At 35.9% G+C, this 21,046-nt stretch overlaps 2 protein-coding genes across 2 annotated transcripts in view; both read right to left on the bottom strand.

Annotated features, from left to right (window-relative positions):
• LOC116422449 (myosin-IIIb-like) overlaps window positions 1-7,020 on the bottom strand; it is a 179,656-nt gene extending 172,636 nt beyond the window's left edge. Inside the window, exons 1-3 of the mRNA XM_031960481.1 lie at window positions 6,873-7,020; window positions 5,006-5,159; window positions 3,687-3,775 (exon numbers count right to left, since the gene is read on the bottom strand). Coding sequence (XP_031816341.1) covers window positions 3,687-3,775; window positions 5,006-5,159; window positions 6,873-7,004 — 375 coding nt within the window. The 5' untranslated portion in view covers window positions 7,005-7,020. The remainder of the gene's footprint in view (window positions 1-3,686; window positions 3,776-5,005; window positions 5,160-6,872) is intronic.
• Window positions 7,021-8,010: 990 nt separating this feature from the next.
• Window positions 8,011-20,729, bottom strand: LOC116422450 (myosin-IIIb-like). The gene is made up of 3 exons (XM_031960482.1): window positions 20,626-20,729; window positions 8,408-8,534; window positions 8,011-8,261 (listed from the first exon to the last, which is right to left on the bottom strand). The coding sequence occupies exons 1-3, from the start codon at window positions 20,710-20,712 to the stop codon at window positions 8,014-8,016; spliced, it is 462 nt and encodes a 153-aa protein (XP_031816342.1). The 5' UTR covers window positions 20,713-20,729; the 3' UTR covers window positions 8,011-8,013.
• Window positions 20,730-21,046: the final 317 nt, after the last annotated feature.

Consider the following 21,046-nt stretch of genomic DNA (forward strand, 5'->3'; position numbering starts at 1 on the left):
TACATATACCCACAGGTACACACACATATGTAGTAAATGAATTTCAAGAAACTGGGAAAGAAAGGCAGATCATATGGAATAATCTTCAGGCTTCTGTTTCACAGTCTTGATCCTCTAGAATCAGGGGTCTCAAATTTTTTAAATAGTTCACTGTCCCTCAGACTGTTGGAGGGCCGGACTATAGTAAAAACAAAAACTTTGTTTTGTGGGCCTTTAAATAAAGAAACTTCATAGCCCTGGGTGAGGGGGATAAATGTCTTCAGTTGCTGCATCTGGCCCGCAGACCATAGTTTGAGGACCCCTGCGAGCCTAGATTAACCAGTTTAATCATACACTACCTTTTGCCCTCTTGCCTGAGTATCCTTACAACTTTCATGCCCAGCCATTCTTCCACCATATATCATCCTCATCATTCACCTTCTCTGCTCCAGTTCCTATGTTATTGAATGCCACTGAAGGATATCATGAAGTTGAACCAACTGAATCCACTACAGATTTATGTTATTTAATCTCAGCTGGGCCTACATTTTCCTGGCCATCCTTTTCCTCTTTCATGATTTGATTCATTGTGATACCCTGAATGACTTACTTACATTTGCCAAGTGAAATAATGCTCTGGGCAGGTCATGATGGCACTGATGGTACTTTTTAGATTCAAGTTTCCTTAGGGTAAAAAATCCTTCTGCACCAGAGAAGAGCATTACATATATGTACTGCTAGTTGTCTCCCTTCAGCAGGTAGGGACTACTAGAGCCCCAAGGACATTCTACTATGTGCTGCTCCTTAGTATAGATAGACACTCTCAGATACAGAAAAGCAAGTTGTTAAACCTTTTAGCACTTTAGTTCTCTCATTTGTAAAATGAGGATACTGCTATTTATACTATTTGTGTCAAAGATATGTGAAAAAGTGCTTTCTAAACCTTAAAACATTATATAAATGTGAGTTATTATTGTAGCTGGGTACTGATACTGAGGATATGGGATGTGTTTAAGAGGGAGAAACAGAACATAGTTTCTGATTAGGATCCAAAATAAAACTATATTAGAATTTCTTTTCAATGTGTTTTTAATTATGCTATGCAAAATTAACTTTTATATCATACTATATATTTTAAAGAGCAATCTGGACATAGCATTTAAAAATTTCTCCTTTCTCTCTCTTCCATTTTCTTTCTTTCTTTTCTTCCTTCTTTCTTATCTCTTTCTTCTCTTCTTTTTCTTTTCTCCCTCCCTTTTTTCTTCTTTCTTTTCTCTTCTATTTTTCTTTTTTTTCTTTGTCTTACCATCTTACCCAGGCTAAAAGTACAGTGGCTATCCACGGGCCTGATCCCAGTACTGATTGGCATAGATACTTTGACCTGTTCCATTTCTGACCTGAACTGGTTTGTTCCTCCATAAGAAGTCTGATGACCTCTTTCTGCTAGGAGCTCACCAAAATGATACTGAAATTAGTATAGATACTTGATAAGCTTAGCCCAGTGCAGCTCAGAATGCCAAAGCTAAAGAAATCTACTAGTGTCAGGCCCCTTAGCAGCTGAAATTACAGGCCTCTACCATTGTAACTGACTTTTAAAAATTTCTACAAAACACTATTTGTATTAATTTTATCATTGTCTTTCTAGGACTCTTAAACAGACCCTGCTGAGGTTAAGTAACCATAATTCAAATAATATTTCCTGACTGGGTGGCCAGCAATTATATGTAAACCTTAAAATTTTTTCCTATTGCTTATAAGGAAAAAAAAAAGTGAACTCCTTATCTTGACACTCGTAGACCTTTGCAAATTCCTAAATTTCTCATCATATAATGTCCAGCTAAATGTTATTTCTGCACGAAATCTCCTTTTACCTTTCCACTTAGGAAGATAATTGGCATAGTAGATAGAATACTGCATTTGGAATCAAGAAGTCTTGAGTTCAAATTCTGACTCAGACACTTACTAGCTATATGAGCCTGGATGTGTGACAACTTTTTTCAGCCTCAGCTTCCTCATTTATAAAGTCAGAATAATATTAGCACCTACCTCACAATACCATTGTGAGAATGGAATAAGATAACCTGTGTAAAGTCTTTAGCAAATCTGAAAGTGCCACATAAATGTTGAATATTTTGTTTTAACCAGTTAACACTGGTAGATCTTTCATGTTCTGTCTTATGTGATAAGTCTACCTTATCCCTGCTATGAAAGTAGAAGCTATATGGGGATCAACACTACCTTATTCACCTTTATATCCCCTTAAATTAATACCCAACATGGTAGTTTGTCCACAGCAGAGTAGGATAACCTTTTTGTTTTAATTATATTTCTTAAAATAAGCAAAAAAATTTGTCTTTTTTTTACCCATCCATCCCCATTTCCTAATTGAGAGAGAAAAAGAACAAGAAAACCTCTTTTATGAACATGTATAGCAAAGTAAAAGAAATTTCTGCATTGGCCATGTCTAAAAGAAAATACATCTTATTTTGCATCTGAGTACTTCATCCCTTTAGAAGGAAGTGAATTAATGGGATAATCTTGAAAATAACCTATATATTCCCGGAGTCTCAATTTTATCATCATCGCATTAATTATCATTATCATAAAGCTTTATGATTTGTAAAATGCTTTATATTCATTTTTTCATGTGGTCTTTATAACAATCCTGAAAGGTAGGATTAAGGATCATTCTAAATCAGGCATAATATCGGTCTTACCTAACTTACAAGGTTATTGTAGGTATCAAAGCTCTTTGTAAAACTAAAACATACAAAGATAACGTAATATAGTAGAAGACTCTGTCTTCTACTTTAAAAAATATATTCGAAATTTTTAAATTTAAATTTTAAATTTTAATATATTTTTAAGAAAAATTCCACAACATATTTCAGTAAAATTGTCATCAAAGGACTTACATTCAAATCCTGGTCTTATTATTGACTGTGTTTGAATTAGAGTGAGTCAATAAGTTTTTTTATACTCCAGTTTCCTCATTTATAAAGTGAGAAGATTGGACCAGATGGCTTCTAATATCCCTTCCTACTCAAAATCTATGATTCCATGTCTCCAAATATTTTGATGCTTGGTGTAGGGTAGAATAAACATCTGGACATTTAATTGATTTTCTTGGCTTTTTTTTTAGGACTTTGATTTAATTTAATAAAGGAATTTATATCTTCAAAGAAAAAGGCTAAATATTATTGAGCACATTTCTACTACACACAATCAAGTCTGATCATTTTGACTATCAGAATCTGAAAGCCAAATTTTTCTTTCTTTATGTTTTCCTTTGGCTTTTTATTTGGATGTTACAGCCCCTATAGGTCTTGCTTAAATTTATATCAACCCTCTTAGGTTTATTCACATACACATTCCAGAATTACTTTAAAATTTGAACATTAACAGCTAAACACAATATGAAAAGATGTAGTATGTTTGCTCTCTGGAGAGCTGTTACTTCTAGGCAATACCTCAGGTAAGAGGCAGATGGCAGCTCTCTAGGCCACCCCTAGGAAAAACTGTTTCTATGCCAGAGGCAACTTTTGTGATCAATCCCACTGTGAAAGTTTGTGAATTATGATTAGGTTTTCAAGAAGAATTAAAAAAGAAAGAAATCTTCAAGCAATTTCACAAGCTTCACAGACAAGGCAATGTAGCCACTTATCTCTTGTTAAACTCAGATCCAATAACAATCAAACACCTTTTACCTTTCCAGCATAGTGCTGAATGCCAAAGCAGAGCTCCACTCGTTTAGGCCTCCAGAAATATTTACATCGCAGATTATCTTCAAATTTATCTGTTTAAAGACACAAGCAAAACACAGCATGATATATCTTGGAGTGTCTGAATCAGTCTTCCCAGTCACAGGTGCCTGCCAAAAGCTAAAGAATTAGGAATACGTCTGGGAGAGTCCCTACACTGAGAAGATGGGTGTTTGTGTTGGGCATTTTCTTTGTTGCTCCATTTCCCTTTTAGGCATCTGACTAGGCAATATCTGCCAGAGTTTTTAGATTCCCAGTATGCTGCTTCTCCTTCTCTTTCTAAGAATTCCCCACAAATGTTTTTACAATAACAAGAAGATCACCAATTTGCTTCTGGACAGAATCTGTCCTGAGGGGATGAAGGTAATGTGGGTTTTAATTCATCATAGTTATATGCAAGATTTATAGGTGCTCAGGGAAATTAAGAGAAGTGTTAACAGACTTTTCACAAAACAACAGATTCTCCACAAAAAAAAAAATGTGGAATGCAATCTGCTATGTGAATAACCTCCCCCAGTAAGGGAAAGGATAGAAACATTCATTCATTCATTGAGTCTATCATCAAGTATTTACTAAGCTCCTGTCAGGAAGATAGACAGTGTTGTACTAAAAAAAAAATTAAAATTTTAATTAAAAAAAAATCATTTCACAGGAGATCACTGTTGAACTTGTGACTTCATTGATATAGGGAATTCCAGTAAGGAAACTCCCTTAACCCATGTAGATTAGCACTTTCTCAAGAAGACAAGGTGAAAGACTTGCATCTGGTTACACAATCAGTAGGCGTCAGTGGAAGCACTTGGATGGATGCCATCTTGACTTGGAGGGTGACTCTCTTATTACTGGGTCACACTATTCTCAGAAAAGACAGACAAGATCGAAGGGAAGACGCAATGAGATTTACTGACTGTGTGAGAAGGCAAAGAAGAGCCAAAGATGAACATGATTTTTAGACCTTGGTGATTGGGATTCAGTTAGCTACATTTTCAGAAACAGAAAAGTCAGAAGGATTTGGGGTGGATGGGTGGAAAAGATAAGTTCAATTTTATACACCCTGAGTTTGGGGAGATAGAGTACAAATGTTGCTTGTCACTTGCTAAGTGTTCTAATTAATTTTAAAAGAGGCTGCATCTTATACACACATTACTAGCTGACAAAATTACAGGATATGTAAAGCTTTATGTTAGATACCCTTTGCCTTAAGGATGTGAACAGATGCCACATTCTGGACTCAATGTGTATTCCTTTCTTGAAAAAATACATACCAACTAATGTCAGGTCTGTTGCCTGAGGAAATCTGCTTTCTTCATCAAGGAGAGAAAGCAATCCCATTGGTTTCTGAAGAAACATATCCAGAAGAGGTCGATTGTCTTCATATTCCACTATTGCAGCTTCAATTCCTTCATTCTGATATTCCATCTGTTGGAAAATTTAGTATGAATACACACAATCCCCAACCCCTCCACTCCCCACACCCCAACATATGACTGGTCAGATTACAAACAACATATTATTTTGCTGTGAAGTTTTTAAGAGGAAGTGCAGCAGAGTGAATAAAGTGTCAACCTCAATACAAGGTAGCCTAGGATTCAAATTCTATCATTGAAACACTGATATACCTAGGGAAGTCATTTAACTTTTTAGTGTCCCAAACAACTCCTTCAGGAAAGGTGCCAATCTATATAAGTAGGAGGAGCTTCCTTATCCAGGAGTACCTTATATCAATGAAATCACAGGTACCATATGGTCCTTATCATTATCCCGGTCAAATTTCTAATGAGCAATGACATTAAACTTTCTGTGATAAATTAATACTGATATTTGTATGCTCTCTTGTGTGCAGAAATGTTTGCTTGACTCTTATCTGTTAATGACTTGTAGCAAACAGCTGATTCTAGATAAAAAGGGGATGCTTGTCTATTTCTCCCAGGAGAGGGTGACACTGCATTTTTAAAGAATACAAACAAAAAAGAGCAGAGAGAACTGCTACAAGAATAGGGAGGTTGAAGAAAGAAGAAAACCTTTTTTTCCATTAAGCATTTGATTTAGAACAGGAGGTAAGATTTCTGTTGCAATGGAGGGATTAATCTAGCCTAAGAGACTCAGAGGGAGAATTTGATTTCTCATAGATGCAGACAAAAAAAGATTTTTTTACTGGGAAGAGATAAAATTGGGAGTTGGCAGTAGGGAATAGGAGAGGAGGGAGCCCTGGGTAGATTTATCCACAACAACTGAAGAAAGCTATCACATTTTTCTACAAAGCTGGACCAAAGGACATTTAGTATTTACTTTAGGTCTTGAGGATGGCCTGAGTAATAACCAGTTTATGAGTATCTCAGCAACATTTCTTCCAGCAAAATGGTTACTGCAAGATTAGTCAGAATGTTTTTTGTTGTCATACCAAATTGCTATGTGAAAAAGAAAGGATATTCCAGAGGAGGGTCTTGGCAAATTATCTAGGCTAGAGACAAGAGCAACCCTGAGACATACCAAAAGCAAGAAAGTAGTAGCCTGCTAAATCCTGTGCCTAATGCCTTCTGTTTTACTTTCTACCAGCTTCACAGGACTCAATTTCCATCTGCAGAACACTAAACACATTCTAACACAATAGGTTCCCTCTACGGAGCCCTAAAACTGAGCAAGACAGGTGGCAAATGTGGGTATTGAGGGCAAGACAATTTATGGCATGGGGATACTGGTGGGGTGTTGAGAGTAACAAGGAATTAGGCCCTATTTGCCAGCTCATCAATTCCATTTTAAATAATATATGTTTTCTAATTAAATGGAAGGGAAAGACTATGTCCATGGAATTAGTCCATAAATGGAGGCATTTTGCTTTGAAGAAAAATATAAATCATTGGCTTGCACTAGTTCCATACAAGTAGGCAATTTTTACTTTTCTAAAGAGATCTAGACTTTTCTATTTGTGCTAACTTTAGGCTATTTACGTGTTTTCGACAAAAATTTTCTATTAAAAACAGAATCTCCTCATTAGCCAGCCCATTTTCTCTAAAGTCTTCCCTCTAACAGAATTTTTGCTTTGGGCCATAGGTAATTTGGAGGGAGTTTACCATTTCCTATCCTACCATTACTTTCATTATCATGTTTAATTATTTCAGAATTCAATTTTACCTGTTCAAGTGCAAAAATGTGTTGGTTGAAATAGTACTGGATTTGCTCATTGGCAATGTTTATGCAGAGCTGCTCAAAGGAATTTCTCCGGAAGTTCTCAAATCCAAAGATATCCAGAATCCCAACATTCATCCCACGCTCTGTATGACTATATGGGAAATAAGTATGACATCCCTCACAAAGAGGAAGCACTTCTGAACAGCAGATAAAGTGCATTTGTATTTACATGTATAGAAAGAACAGACACCCTGCTAAATAGAACTTGGTCTCTGTCTCTCCTCCCCCTGCTCTCACTCTATTTTTTTTTCTTTTTCTTTCTTTTCTTTAATCTACAATTATGACTCCATAAGCAGATATCTATATCAAGCAGATACTCAGCTATATTTTATAGTCTTTGAGGTTGTCTGGAGTACTGAGAAGTTAAGTAACTTGTCCAGAAGCATAAAGCTAGGATATGACTCCAAGGATCAACCCTCATATTACTGCACTATGCTTACTCTTATTTTCTCCTATGGGGTTTGTTTCTCACCTTCTACTAAATGACTGACTATGGGTATTGTCTCAGACAAACTGAGACATGGGAAAGACCTTAGCTTAAAAAGGCATCATCTCCCTGATATTATGATCCTCTTTGAGAACAAAAGACCAACAATAATAGCAATGGCCAAGAGGACAATTGCCCTAAAAACTTGGAAAGAATAAGTCATATGCTTCCTTCGGGAATAAACCCAGTATGGAATGAGACCTCATTAACTTGTTATAAATAAGGAGATAGCTAGCTGTCTTACAAAAAATCAAGAACAGATGATTCCTGTTTTAAAGTTCAAAATAATATGTATGTTACATTCCCCTGGGGGGGAAAAAATCAATAATGCTATTTTCTGAGCAAAACTCTTTCTCCCATCCTTTCTTTCTACCTTTCCCTTTTTTCCTTCTTCCTTCCCCTTTTCTTTCCCCTTTCTCTTCTTCTCTCACTCCTTTTCCCTTTCTCCCCATCCTCTTCCTTTTTCTGTTGCCCTCCTTCTCCCTCACTCCCCCTTCCACTCTCCCCTCATTCCCTCTTCCTGTGCTTCCCTCCCCCTCTCCTTTTTCTTGTTCTCCCTCCCTCTGTCTCCTCCCTCTCCCTCCATCCTACTCCCTTTTATCCCCCTCCCCCTGCTACCCACACAGAGACTTGCCATATATTTTTGTCTGGCTGTAACAGCGTGTTGATGCGATTTACAATCCAGCTGAAAAGCCTCCCATACAAGGCTTTCGACATGGCATCTCGAACGTCAGCAGCTTTGTCCACAGTGTTGGTGCGGATGATGGTTTCCCCTCTGGTGACCACACAATGTGAGGTGAGAGACTCCTGGAGTTCCTCTGAGCTGATACCAAGCAGGGTGGCAGCTGAAACACAACAGAACCCAGATGTGGGCCCAAGTCCCAGGCTGTCAGAAACTGCCACCAGCTAGGGCGGCTGCAGCCATAGCAAAAACAGTAGCATCATTCACATGCACTAGGGAAAACACAGGGCCTGAGCATCAGATAGTTACCATTTTCCAAGGCCACTGAATTGGGGACTTCACTCTTATCTGTCTGGTGTTCTGAAGAAATTGATGCAAACTCAATGTTTCCAGTGTTCAAAATTGCAGCTAAGATTCTGTACACTGAATGTACCTCCTGAAAAAAACACCAAGAACCATTTTTTCTGAGTCACTATTGATCAGACTAAATTAATACTATAGTCCTCAAATTCAGATGTTTGCACTGTTTACTTAAATAGGGAAAAAACTTAACAGATTTTGAATGTGATTTTTATGGAAGGGTAGAGATGCTTGGTCACTCCATGTGCTATGAGATTAAAATAAAGATGAGCTGTAGAATCATAGATCTAGAATTGGAAAAGGCCTAGAAGCCATTTAATATACCCACATATGCACAGAGCCCTCCTCCATATTTTACAGGTTAAGCCCAGAAAATTAAATTACTGGTCCAAAGCTTTATTTCTCTCCAGGATGCCCTGTAGATTCATTTCCACAGGGCTTAGTCTATTATGCCATAGAAATCTCTTTAACCTACAAGCTCCTGTTGCCCCCTAACTGCTTCTTCCATTAGTAGTATTGATAGGGTGCAACTTCTGGGAGAAATATAGCAGTAATCCTGACGCCCCCCCCCCCACCAAGACCTTAGGGATGTTTTTGTTCTAACAATCTGTTTGTCAATGATCCAAAAGTCTCCTGGCCTTAGGAATACTATAGTACAATCCTAGAAACATTGCTGATTGCCAGATAACAACCTGTTGGTCAGTTGGTCAGAAACCCTAAATAACAGGGTTTCTGAGACAAATGGTGAGGTACATACCAGATTACTCCTCAATTCTACCTGTAAACTATAAAATTAGCATATCATATATAAAATAGCATGACATAAAGAAACAGATCTTTCTGTCTTCCTATGAATTTATCTTCTTGCTCCTGGTTCTTTGCTAAATCCTTTTGCTTCAATTGGCATTACAATTATAATAAACTTTGCTCCTTGACTTGGAGATGGGTTCAAGCCTACAAATTCTTTTGAGACATCTTGTGTCTGCAACCCCAACCTTTTGGGGTCTCCTTTTGAATCTCCCATGGGGCCTCGCCTTCTGATTGGCTGGTTTCTTTTTCTCTATTTTAAGGAGGAGGCCCTGGCCAAAGATGGCTTTTTTTCTTTAGATCACCTTTCTGCCTCAGCTCCACAGGAGTTTCTCTGCATTCACCTCTCCTTTGGTGGGTACATTCCCCTTCCCTTCTTTATCTCTCTTTTCAATCTTCTCTGTTAGAATGAAAGCTCCTTAAGGGAAGGGACTATGTTTCTTTCTGCTAATATTTGTGTTCTCATTATTTAGCACATCTGACACATCAGAAGATTAGATAAATGTTTGTTGACTGACTGAAGGTTACACAGGTAGTAAATATCAAAGGTGAAATTTGAACAAGTCCTTGGACTTCTGAGTCCTTGCTCTTCCCCATGGCCCTTAGTCTTCCCCTTCTGCCTTTGTCATAGAAGGGACGTGAGAGTGATATGAAGAGCTAAAAGAAAAAAAAATATAAGTCCTGCTTTCGTATCATTCTACTGTATTCATAGGTTCAGAGATGTAAAGGACTTCAGAAATTATCTAATCCAAGAGTTTTATCCTGTTTTATTAACCTTTTATAAACTAATGTTATTCTTCTCTTAACTCTTAGAGGTAGCTTGGTATAGTAGTGGAGAGATCTCTGGATTTAGATTCAGAAAGCTCTAATTCTTAGGTATTTACTAATTGTGTGACTCTAGGAAAGTCTTGTCTGCCTCAGTTTCCTCAGCTGCAAAATGGGGATGATAATATCATCTACCTCCCAAGATTATAGTGAGGATCAAATGAGATACTGATAAAGCAATAAGCATAATGCTTAAATATAGTAGGCACTTAATAAATACCAATTCTCTTTCCATTCTCCTTCCTTTTAATGCCTTGACCACTTTGATCTGGTGATCCCTCTCAGAATGATGTTTTTAAGTACAAACAATAAAATACATGGGATTATAAAGAAAACCAATTATATTGAAATACAAATGTTAAAAAGACAAAATTCATGGACCCAGGTTAAGAACCCTATACCTAGGCCAACTTTCCTATATTAGAAATGAGGAAGGTACTTGAAGCCCAGAAGAATAAGTTTCAGAATAAGGATTTAAAAACCAGATTTTCTGATTCTCCTATACATGTTCATTCTGCCTGTTTTTCTTTCTTTCTTTTTTTGGTGCTTGTTTTTCATAACCAGCAACTTTAGAGCCAAAAGATATTTCCAGAATAAAAACACTCAGGCGGAGATCTATATTAGTGCTAAAATAAACAACTCCTAAATGGTGCTTCCATGCCTACAGCATTTAGATAAGCACTAAATAAATAAATAAATGTAAAATAAAAGCCAGACCATCTGCAACAGTGCCATCTGCTGACTATCTGGTAATACAGCAAAACCAAATGAAGTTTTCTTTTTAAAAGCATCTCCTTTAGGAAAATATCAGATTTAAATGAAAGCCAAAATGGACTCAATGCTGAAATAACCATCTTAGTCGATAGTGATTGGAGGAGGGGTAGTGTATTCAATGTGTGTGTGTGTGTGTGTGTGTGTGTGTGTGTGTGTGTGTTAAGAAAGGGATTTTATTGATTTCTTAGAGCATGTGGAAATCCCATGGTTCAAGCCCTCTCCTAATGAATCAAGATACAGCTTTATAGCCTTTTATCACTCAATTCAGTTTCATTCATTTGATCACATTAAATCAGACTCTCAGGTTGCCTAATACATTTTTTCAACTGAAGTCACCACAAAGCAATCCATTAGAAAGCATTTATTAGGCACCTACTATGGGCCAGGTGTTGTATTATACATGGCAGGGGAACAAAGGTAAAAATGAACTATTCCTGTCTGTATTGAGTTCAAATTCTATTAGGAGATAAACATTTATTCAGTACACAAGTATGACCAAGTACTAAAGCCCATTGGTATGTCAGGGCATTAATCTCCACCATTAAGGAAGGAGGCCTATCACAATGGACTTTGGGACTCAGGACACATTCAAAATTTATGCAAAATAGATATAAGATAATTGGGGGTGGGGGAAAGGCTAGTAAAATCCTAAGGACAAGTGATCCTAATCTCTAGAAGAAGATGGGGTTCTAAGAGGAAGAGGAAAGGAAGTGTTTTCCAGGAGAGTCTAGAGATGTGAAGAGGAAATTTAATACAAAGTAATTTGTGGAGGGAGAGGGACCATGAATGACTTCATGGAAGAGGAAGACTCTGAATTGAGCCTTGCTGGGAAGACAAGGATTCTGATGGATATTGATGAAAAGGGAGCTCATTCCAGGTTGGAGGGAACAATTTATTCAAATACACATTGAGCAGGAAATGGGGAATTCAGTTTGGGAAACATGTCCGGTTTGGTTAAAACAGAGTTTATAGAGAGGAATAGTATGAAACACGGTTAGAAAGGGAGATGGGAGCCAAATATTTCAGGGTTTTAGATGCTAAGCTAGGAAATTTTCATTATATACTTAGAGACAATGATAAGCGACTGAAAATTTTTATACAGAGGAGTGACATGGTCAGATTTATGCTTTGGAAGATTATTTTGACAGGTAAATAGAAAATGAACTAGAAAGGGAAGAGAATGGTAGGGAGACCAAGAAGTGCCACTATAGGAGGTTGGTACAACTATGGTAGTACTAAGATATTCCAATAGGTACCAATAGTTCAAAAAGATCATTAGAGTAGTTAACATCAAAGGGGATGAAAGCTTGATTTAGGATACTAGCATCATTACAAGTGGAAAGAAACTATATCTCAAAGAGATTTTTTTAAAGGAAGGGAAAAGGATACATCTGTATAAAAATGCTTATAGCAGCTTTTACCAACAATTAAAAATCAAGAGGGTGACTGTCAATAGGGAATCAGCCTTCCTGCTAAAAAGTTATTACTCAGTACAAAACACAAACACACACACACATATACGTAATTTCTATTATGATTATTTCTATATTCTCAACCTATAGAGAGGTGTTATACTGTATAATGTTAGACTCTTAGGATGCCTAATTTGAAAAATAGACAACTGCATGTTGAGATTCAAAAGGAGACCCCCAAAAGATTGGGGTTGCAGACTGATGTTGCAAAGTATTCCAAAAAAAATTTGCAGGCTTGCAAATCTTCAAGTCAAAGGGCAAAGTTTAATATAATTGTATCAATTAAAGCAGGCTAAGTTCCAAAAGAATTTAGCAAAGAACCAAGAGAAAGAAGATAAATTTATAGGAAAAGGCAGAGAGATCCAGTTCTTCATGTCAATAATATGCTAATTTTATGGCTTATAAATAAAACTGAGGAGTGGCTGAGGGGTGGTCTGATGTACCTTAATATTGAATTTTATGGTTTAGAAGTGGGGTTGAGAAATAGTCTGTTATGCACCTTGCCATTTCTCTCAGGAATCCTGTTATCACTGGCCAACAGATTGTTATCTGGCAATGTTTCTAGGACTATACTACAGTATTTCTAAAGCCAGGAGACTTTAGGATCACTGACAAATGGATTGTTAGAATAATAGCACTCCTAAAGTCCAGGGACCTCAGGATTACTGCTATATTTCTCCTAGAAGTTGTACCCTATCATGCACATAGAAGACAAAAGGAACTTGAAGCTGCCTGTAACCACTAATTATTCCCCAGGCTGTGAAAGAATTGCAAGACAATTTCTTGATGCTTTTTTGCCAGGGTTGTGCTAGATCTGACCAAAGAAATATGTAGAGAATGGTATATGGAGCATGTAGACAGTGGAATATGGTCAGAAAATCAGTATTGTGATTGGAATAATTGAATTAATGCAAAGAGTAGTAATATAAATGAAGAGCTAAGAGATAAATTGAATGATTATTAGTCAGGACTGGTAGTTTGGGGCATTTTCAGGGATAGACCCCTGACAATCTGTGAATTAGTCTGTGTGCAAACTCCTGGACAGTTGGGTTTACCCCAAGGATGAAACTTGATATATGGGAGCATAGAAAAAGTGGATATTGAGGTAAGTTGTGACTGGCACATTTCACTAGTTGTTAAAGCTTTAAAATTGTGTGGGTGAGTGCCTTATCATGAAACATCAGAATTTGGAGAAAAATGAAGAGAAACTCCTAACCAATAATCTGTGAAGAAGGCATAATTCCAAATGACCTTGAAGGCCCCAGAGGAGACTAAAGTGGACTTGGATCTTAGAGAGTGATTAAGAGCAATGAATATGTATTACTAGGTCACACTTTTTGGAGGAAGTACTTGTCACTATGTCAAACAATTATTCAGGATCACATCAATGAAAATGAAAGATACACTATCTACATCATAAAGATTTGGGTTTAATTTTCATCAAAGCAACTTTTTATTTAAACAAAGGGAGAAAGGTGTTCATCTCTATTGAAGGCATTCAATTACAAAGAGAGGTTCTTATGGAAATCCTTGCTTTGCTGTTGAAAATTCAACTTATGACAATAGTGATAATGATAGCTTATATATACATAGTACCTTATGGGTAATAAAATACTTTCCACATATTATCAAATTTGATTTTCACTATTTTATAGTTTAGGACAGTCAAATGAAAAGAGATTATGTGAGCTGTTTAAGATTACATAACTAGTAAATAATTAGAAAAACAGCAAGATTTCATTTTAATAATTTTTCTGAGTGCATTGGATAAAGGGCCAGCCTTGGAGTAGAGAACACATGAATGTATTATGACAAGCAATTCACCTAATCTTTGAATCACAGGCAATTCTTTAAGACAAACACTATAGATGAAGAGAAGAGGACAAACACTTCAAAATATTATTTCATTTGATGATGACTTATTAATCTACACTGAATGAAGAAATTTTTATGCAATAGGAGTTCCTCAATTAATTAAATCTTAAATTTAGATGCCTTACCCCTGAAAAAATATTATTGTAAGAATCTGGTGAAAAAGTAAGGAGACAAAGGGAAAGAATGCTTGAAAAGACTAATGGGTATTATAGAAAAGAAAAGGCCTTTCATTTACTTGATCATTTAGATGTTTTAAATAGTAACACCAAAAAAAGTGACAGAATTTTAAAATTGATTAATTTATCTCTATATGACACCAGAACCATTAGTTAAAAAGTGCACAGCTTGGTCACTTGAACTATTTGATCCTTGATATGTGTTAGTGGGAAGGGGGGAAGGGAGGGTGGAGGGGGAGAGAGGAATGAAGGAGGAGGGAGGGAGGGAAAGGAGAAGCACTAGGAAGGGTTTGAGTACAATCAACTGAATATGAATCTATGAATCTCTCTCTACACACACACACACACACACACACACAGGATCTGGAGTTTAAAAGATTAGATGAATAAAAAAAACATGGTACCTTTCTTCCTATTGTGGAGCAAAATAAAATGTACCCTAATATTTGACATGGAAAATAATCAATACATACAATACACACATACACATACACACATACACACATTATCACAACCAACCCCATTTTTCATAATGTACTCAACAGTGAGATTGAGGTAAAAGCATTTTTAGACCATTTTGCTAACTGTAACAATTTATTGTTTTTATTTCTAGATTGCATTTCTGTGGCATTATAATAGATAAAAGACTACTTAACTTTTATTTCTAGCTTCTCTTTCCTTCCTTCCTTCCTGTCTGCCTGCCTGCCTTCCTGCCTCCTTCTCCTTCTCCTTCTCCTTCTCCTTCTCCTTCTCCTTCTCCTTCTCCTTCTCTCTCTCCCTCCCTCTCCCCCCCCCCCCCCCCCCCCCCCCCCCCCCCCCCCCCCCCCCCACTGATCGACACAGGAAATGTGACCTGCTCTGTTTCTGACCTATTTGTGTTTCTATTTATTCCAACGGTATTTATCTCATCTTTAAAATAAAATTTCTGACCTCTTTTTTAAATACATATTGCTTTATGAATTATGTTGGGAGAGAAAAATCAGAGCCAAAGTGAAAAACCATGGGGGAGAAAAAAAATAGAAAAAAAATAATAAAAGGAGTGAACATAGCATGCGTTGATTTATATTCATTCTCCATAGTTCTTTTTTCTGACTGCAGATGGCATTTTCTCTCCAAAGTCTATTGGAATTGCTTTGGATCACTGAACTACTGAGAAGAACCAAGCCTTTCATAGTTGATCATTGCACATTCTTACTGTTATTCTGTACAATGTATTCCTGGTTCTGCTTGTTTCACTTAGCATCAATTTGTATAAATCTTTCCAGGCCTTTATAAAATCAGATTGTTTATCATTTTTTATAGAACAATAATATTCTGTTACCTTCATGTGCCACAAATTATTCATCCATTCCTGAACTGATTGGGAATCTACTCATTTTCCAATTCTTTGCTATCACAAAAACAGCTGCTACAAACATTTTTGCACATGTGGGTCTTTTTCTCTCCTTTATGGTTTTCTTGGGATGCAGACCCAGTAATGGCACTGCTGCATCAAAAGGTATGCACAGTTTGACAGCGCTTTGGGTTTAATTCCAAATTGCTCTCCAGAACGGTTATCAGGGGTCCTCAAACTTTTTAAATAGGGGGCCAGTTCACTGTCCCTCAGACTGTTGGAGGGCTGGACTATAGTAAAAACAAAAACTTTGTTTTGTGGGCCTTTAAATAAAGAAACTTCATAGCCCTGGGTGAGGGGGATAATTATCCTCAGCTGCCGCAGGCAAGGCTGTAGTTTGAGGACCCTTGGACCATTAGATCATTTCCTAACTCCACCCACAATGCATTAGTGTCCAGTTTTCCCACATTTATCATTATTTTTTCCTGCCATTTTAGCTAATCTGAGAGGTATGAGATGGTACCTCAGAGTTGTTTTAATTTGCATTTCTCTAATAAATGATTTAGAGCATTTTTAAAATAACTATAGATGGTTTTAATTTCATCATCTGAAAATTGTCTGTTCATATCCTTTGAGCATTTATCGATTGGGAAACGACTTGTATTCTTATAAATTTGACACAGTTTTTTATATATTTTAGAAATGAGACATTAGAAATAATGGCTGTAAAGATTTTTTTCTCAGCTTTGTATTTTCCTTTTAATTTTGTTTCTGTTGGTTTTGTTTGTGCTGAATCTTTTTAATTTAATATAATCAAAGTTGTCCATTTTGCCTTTCATAATGTTCTCTAGTTTTCTTTTGGTTATCAATTCCTCCCTTCTCCAAAGATTTGATACGCAAATTATCCCCTAATTTGTTTATGGTATCATTCTTTATTCCTAAATCATGTACCCATTTTGACCTTATTTTGGTATGGGGTGTGAGATATGTCTATGCTGAGTTTCTGACATTTTTTTCCAGTTTTTCCAGCAATTTCTGTCAAATAGTAAGTTCTTATTCCAGAAGCTGATGTTTGGGGGTTTATCAAAAACTGGATTATTATAGGCCTTGATTATTATGTCATGTATATCTAATCTATTCCACTGATTCAACATTCTATTTCTTAACCAGTATCAAATGGTTTTGATGACTGCTGCTATATGGTTTGGTACTTCTAAGTCACCATTCTTTGTATTTTTGTTTTCATTAATTCCCTTGATCTTCTTGACCTTTTGTTCTTCCAGATGAATTTTATTATTATTTTTTCTAGTTGTACAAAATAATTTTTGGCAGTTTGACTGGAATGGCACTGAACAAGTAGACCAATTTAGGCAGAATTGTCATTTTTATTATATTAGTTTGGTCTAGCCATAAACAACTCATATTTTTCCAATTGTTTTTAGATCTGACATTATTTGTGTGAGAAGTGTTTTGTACTGGTGTTAATATACTTCTTGAGTTTGTCTTGGCAGATAGGCTCCCAAGTGTTTTATTTTGTTTACAGTAATTTTAAATGAAATTTCTCTTTCTATCTCTTGCTCATGGTCTTTGTCAGTAATATATAGAAATGCTGATGATTTATGTGAGATTATTTTATGTCCTGCAACTTTACTAAAACTGTGAATAGGTTTTTGAATGATCTTCTAGAATTCTCTAAGTATATCATTATCTCATCTGCAAAGAGTGACAATTTTATTTCCTCATTGCCTATTCTAATTCCTTTAATCTCTTCTTTTTTATTGCTAAAGCCAACATTTCTAGTACAATGTTGAATGATAATGGTAATAATAGACTCCCTTGTTTCACTCCTGATCTTAATGGAAATGTTTCCAGCTTCTCTCCATTACAAATAATGCTTACTATTGGTTTTAGATATATACTGCTTATTATTTTAAGAAAATCTCCCTTTATCCCTATGCTTTCTCATCCTTTTAATAGGAATAGGTGCTGTATTTTGTCAAAAGCCTTTTCTGCATTATTGAGGTTATCATATTATTTCTTTTGGTTTTGTTATTCATATGGCCAATTATGGTAATAGTTTTCCTAATATTGAACCTGCATTCCTGGTATAAATCCCACTTAATTATAGTGTATTATCCTATAAGTTGCTGTAATCTCTTTACTAAAATTTATTTAAAATTTTTGCATCAACATTCGTTAAAGAGATTGGTCTGTAATTTTCTTTCTGTTTTGGATCCTCCTGATTTAGGTATTAGTACCGTATTTGTGTCATAGAAGGAAATTTGGCAGGACTCATTCTTTACTAATTTTCCCAAATAGTTTACATAGTATTGAAATTAATTTGTTCTCTAAATGTTGTTGGCCTTTATTGATGGCCTTTAAGGTTCATTCATTCTCTCAATCTAAAATGGCAAAATCCTGTTCCATATTTTCAAGATGCCCTCTATTAATTAATAAGCATTTATTAAGTATCTACCATGTGCCAGAAATGGTAATCAAACCTAAGGACATTGAAACAAAAGTGAAACACTTCCTGTTCTTAAGGAACATTCTAAGACTTTTGAATTACATTCTAATAGGAAAAACAAGTACACCTATATACACAAAATATAAAGTAGTTTGCCTCTCCATAGGCAACCTGGTGACCCTCTGCTCACTATATTGGTGCTAAATTTAATGCAGATACCTGATTTATTTGGTCTTACTGAAGTTCAAAACTCCTAAGTTCAAAGGATTCACCATCTTCAGCCTCTTTTAGTAGCAAGTATTATAAGTATGCATCAACATGATCAGCTCCAGTTAATTTCAAATCCTAAAACATTGTCAACTGTACCTGCTTTAATAGATGGAGTTGTTCTTTTTGTAGGACTCCACAGAGTTCTGCCCTTAGACTTGGGATTTCCATTTTTAAAACTTCTCTTTAAGGAACTATTATACCCATTGTACAAGACTACTCGAAACTATATGCTTGTCATTATAATTGTTCTTAGATTCTTTCTCATAATTATTAACAAAAAACAGCATTACAAATTAATAAATATAAAGCTCTTTTAACAGATGCTTGAGTGTATTTAATTGCTCGCCTCTAAAGAGTCAAGGGAAAGATATTTCTATTTTTATCTAACCTTTGGGAATTTCCACTGTCAGTCAGTTTAAAGTCTGTGGGAGGCTGACAGTGCAAATTAACAGCTGGTTAGAAAGAGAAAAGGTATTATTATGATTAAGCCCAACCACACAGGGGAGTAAAGTCTTAGCCAAACTCATTGGATTACAGCAGCAGTCTTTTATAGAAGGTAACTGTCCCAGGATAACTGAGTTATCTGATAATCTCATCCCTTAAGATTTAACACTCCCTCCTAATGCCTAATCTCTCTTTTCCTTTGTTGGAAAAGCAAAAGAATATATATAGTTTGCAAAAACTATGGCAGAAAGCCCAGAAACTGTGACATGAATATATCACAGAATAATATTTTTGGCCAGGGTTATAAATATTTTTTTATTACCTTTAGCATATATTTAATAGAGACAGTCTGTATCTTATACGATAAGAGTAGTACAACATTCACAGATACAATAAAGAATGGATGACTATATACTCTCACAGAATTAAATTACTGTGCACAAGTTTAGGGCCATAAATGAATTTGTCTTGATGCCTAAGAAGTGACTTCTACAAATATCTTTGAATATAAACTAAACAACAAAATACTCTCATAAATTGTTTAGTTTAATGGCTACAACGGACACAAATATGGGGAAAGATAGCATCATTTTATGAAAATGGGGTTCTTTCAAAGTTTGCTATCATAGTTAGCCTACATTAATGAGAATTCCAAAATACAGAGACTTATGGTGCTCATAACCCAATCTCTACACTAGTTGGAGAGTTCATTGTGTCTTGGTCTCTAAGCCAACTTAAACAAAGGATACAACCTTAAATGGTGCAGGAGGAGGGAAAGAGGGTGAATGGAGTTTTGTCCTGGGGAACTGCAATTTTGAGGATACTGTAAGCACTTAAATTTCTTTTGAAATTTGGAAACAACGAACTTTAGCACCAAGGTAACAATAATACTGTGTGATCCATTTCCCTTTCTGTTCTGCTTCTTCCTCTCCCCTAGAAATAGCTTACCCAACCTTGCCCTGGGGTTTATCCATTATGCTTCTTTAGGACCAACCTGACCCAATACAGTTAGAACCACCATCATCCTGGCTCATATTTGTCCCAGAACTCTAATACAGCATTTTCCAAAATGTATTTAATGGAATATGAATAGAGATCCCATCAAAAAAGGAAGGTGGTGAAAAGGATACATTATGTGTCAATTAATTTTTATGTGAAAATAGTATTAATTGCTTTTACTATGTTCCAAAATTCCCCCAACTCTTTTTTCATCTTTATGGTATTTTTCTCATCTGTAATATGAAATTATTGGCCTCTGTTGATGGCCTGAAGGTCCTTTCAAGCTCTAAGTCTAAAATGGTCCAATCCTACTTCATATTTTCAAGATACCCTCTCCAATTCACAAGTATTTATTAAGTGTCTACCATGTGCCAGGAATGGTAATAGGCCCTAAGGACATTGAAATAAAAGTGAAATGCTTCTTTCACTTGAGCAACATTCTAACATTCTTGAGTTCTAACAGGAAAACAATATGCAAACATTTAGCTGTATATGCAAAATAAGATAGTTGGGTGGGTTAAAATAGGCACTAATAGCTGGGAGTATAGAGAGAAGGTGGAACTTGAGCTAAGTCTTGAAGGAAATTAAGGATTCTCAAAGAATCCAGTATCTGAAGGTTCTATTAATCTATCCCAAGCTCCCAAAGTATAACATGCCATTTGGAGATGTTCTACAGAAATACAGCTTTCTGGAATTTGAGGAGTTACCTTTTGGCAGATTCTTACCTCATCAGTGAACCCTATAATTTTAAAGCAGTGCTGAATTTCTTCAAATTGTTTTCCATACAACTCTTTAGCAACAATATCTTCCATCACCCTTCCTGTCTCATTATCTATGTACCTAAATGAAAAGGAATATCACCACACAGTATTAGTTTTTGTCTAAAAAGCTGCACCCCACATGTCATGCATGCCTCGACCCATTTTCTTGCAGGTGCATTTGTCTAAGAGACTATAACTACCAAGTGGAACTAATTATGCATAAAACTGTGATAATGTGGGAACAATTGAAAATTTGATCTTTCTACAGAAAATTCAGACAGTGAACTATACTTTTTTTGGGTGAGTGTTTCAAAAAGAATGTTGTATTAAACACTTATCCCTAAAACCTTAGGTAAAAAGACTTTGTAGTTTCAATCAAGAAAGC

Source organism: Sarcophilus harrisii, chromosome 3, assembly GCF_902635505.1.
Source record: "Sarcophilus harrisii chromosome 3, mSarHar1.11, whole genome shotgun sequence".
Classification (NCBI taxonomy): domain Eukaryota; kingdom Metazoa; phylum Chordata; class Mammalia; order Dasyuromorphia; family Dasyuridae; genus Sarcophilus; species Sarcophilus harrisii.

Excerpts from the sequence above, each read along its gene's own strand:
- LOC116422450 (XM_031960482.1), bottom strand. The coding sequence starts at position 20,712 with ATGGAAGATATTGTTGCTAAAGAGTTGTATGGAAAACAATTTGAAGAA. Across the intron at positions 8,535-20,625 it reads TTATAGGGTTCACTGATGAG|GAGGTACATTCAGTGTACAG; the intron begins GTAAGAATCTGC and ends TGTTTTTTTCAG. Across the intron at positions 8,262-8,407 it reads TTCAGTGGCCTTGGAAAATG|CTGCCACCCTGCTTGGTATC; the intron begins GTAACTATCTGA and ends GTTGTGTTTCAG.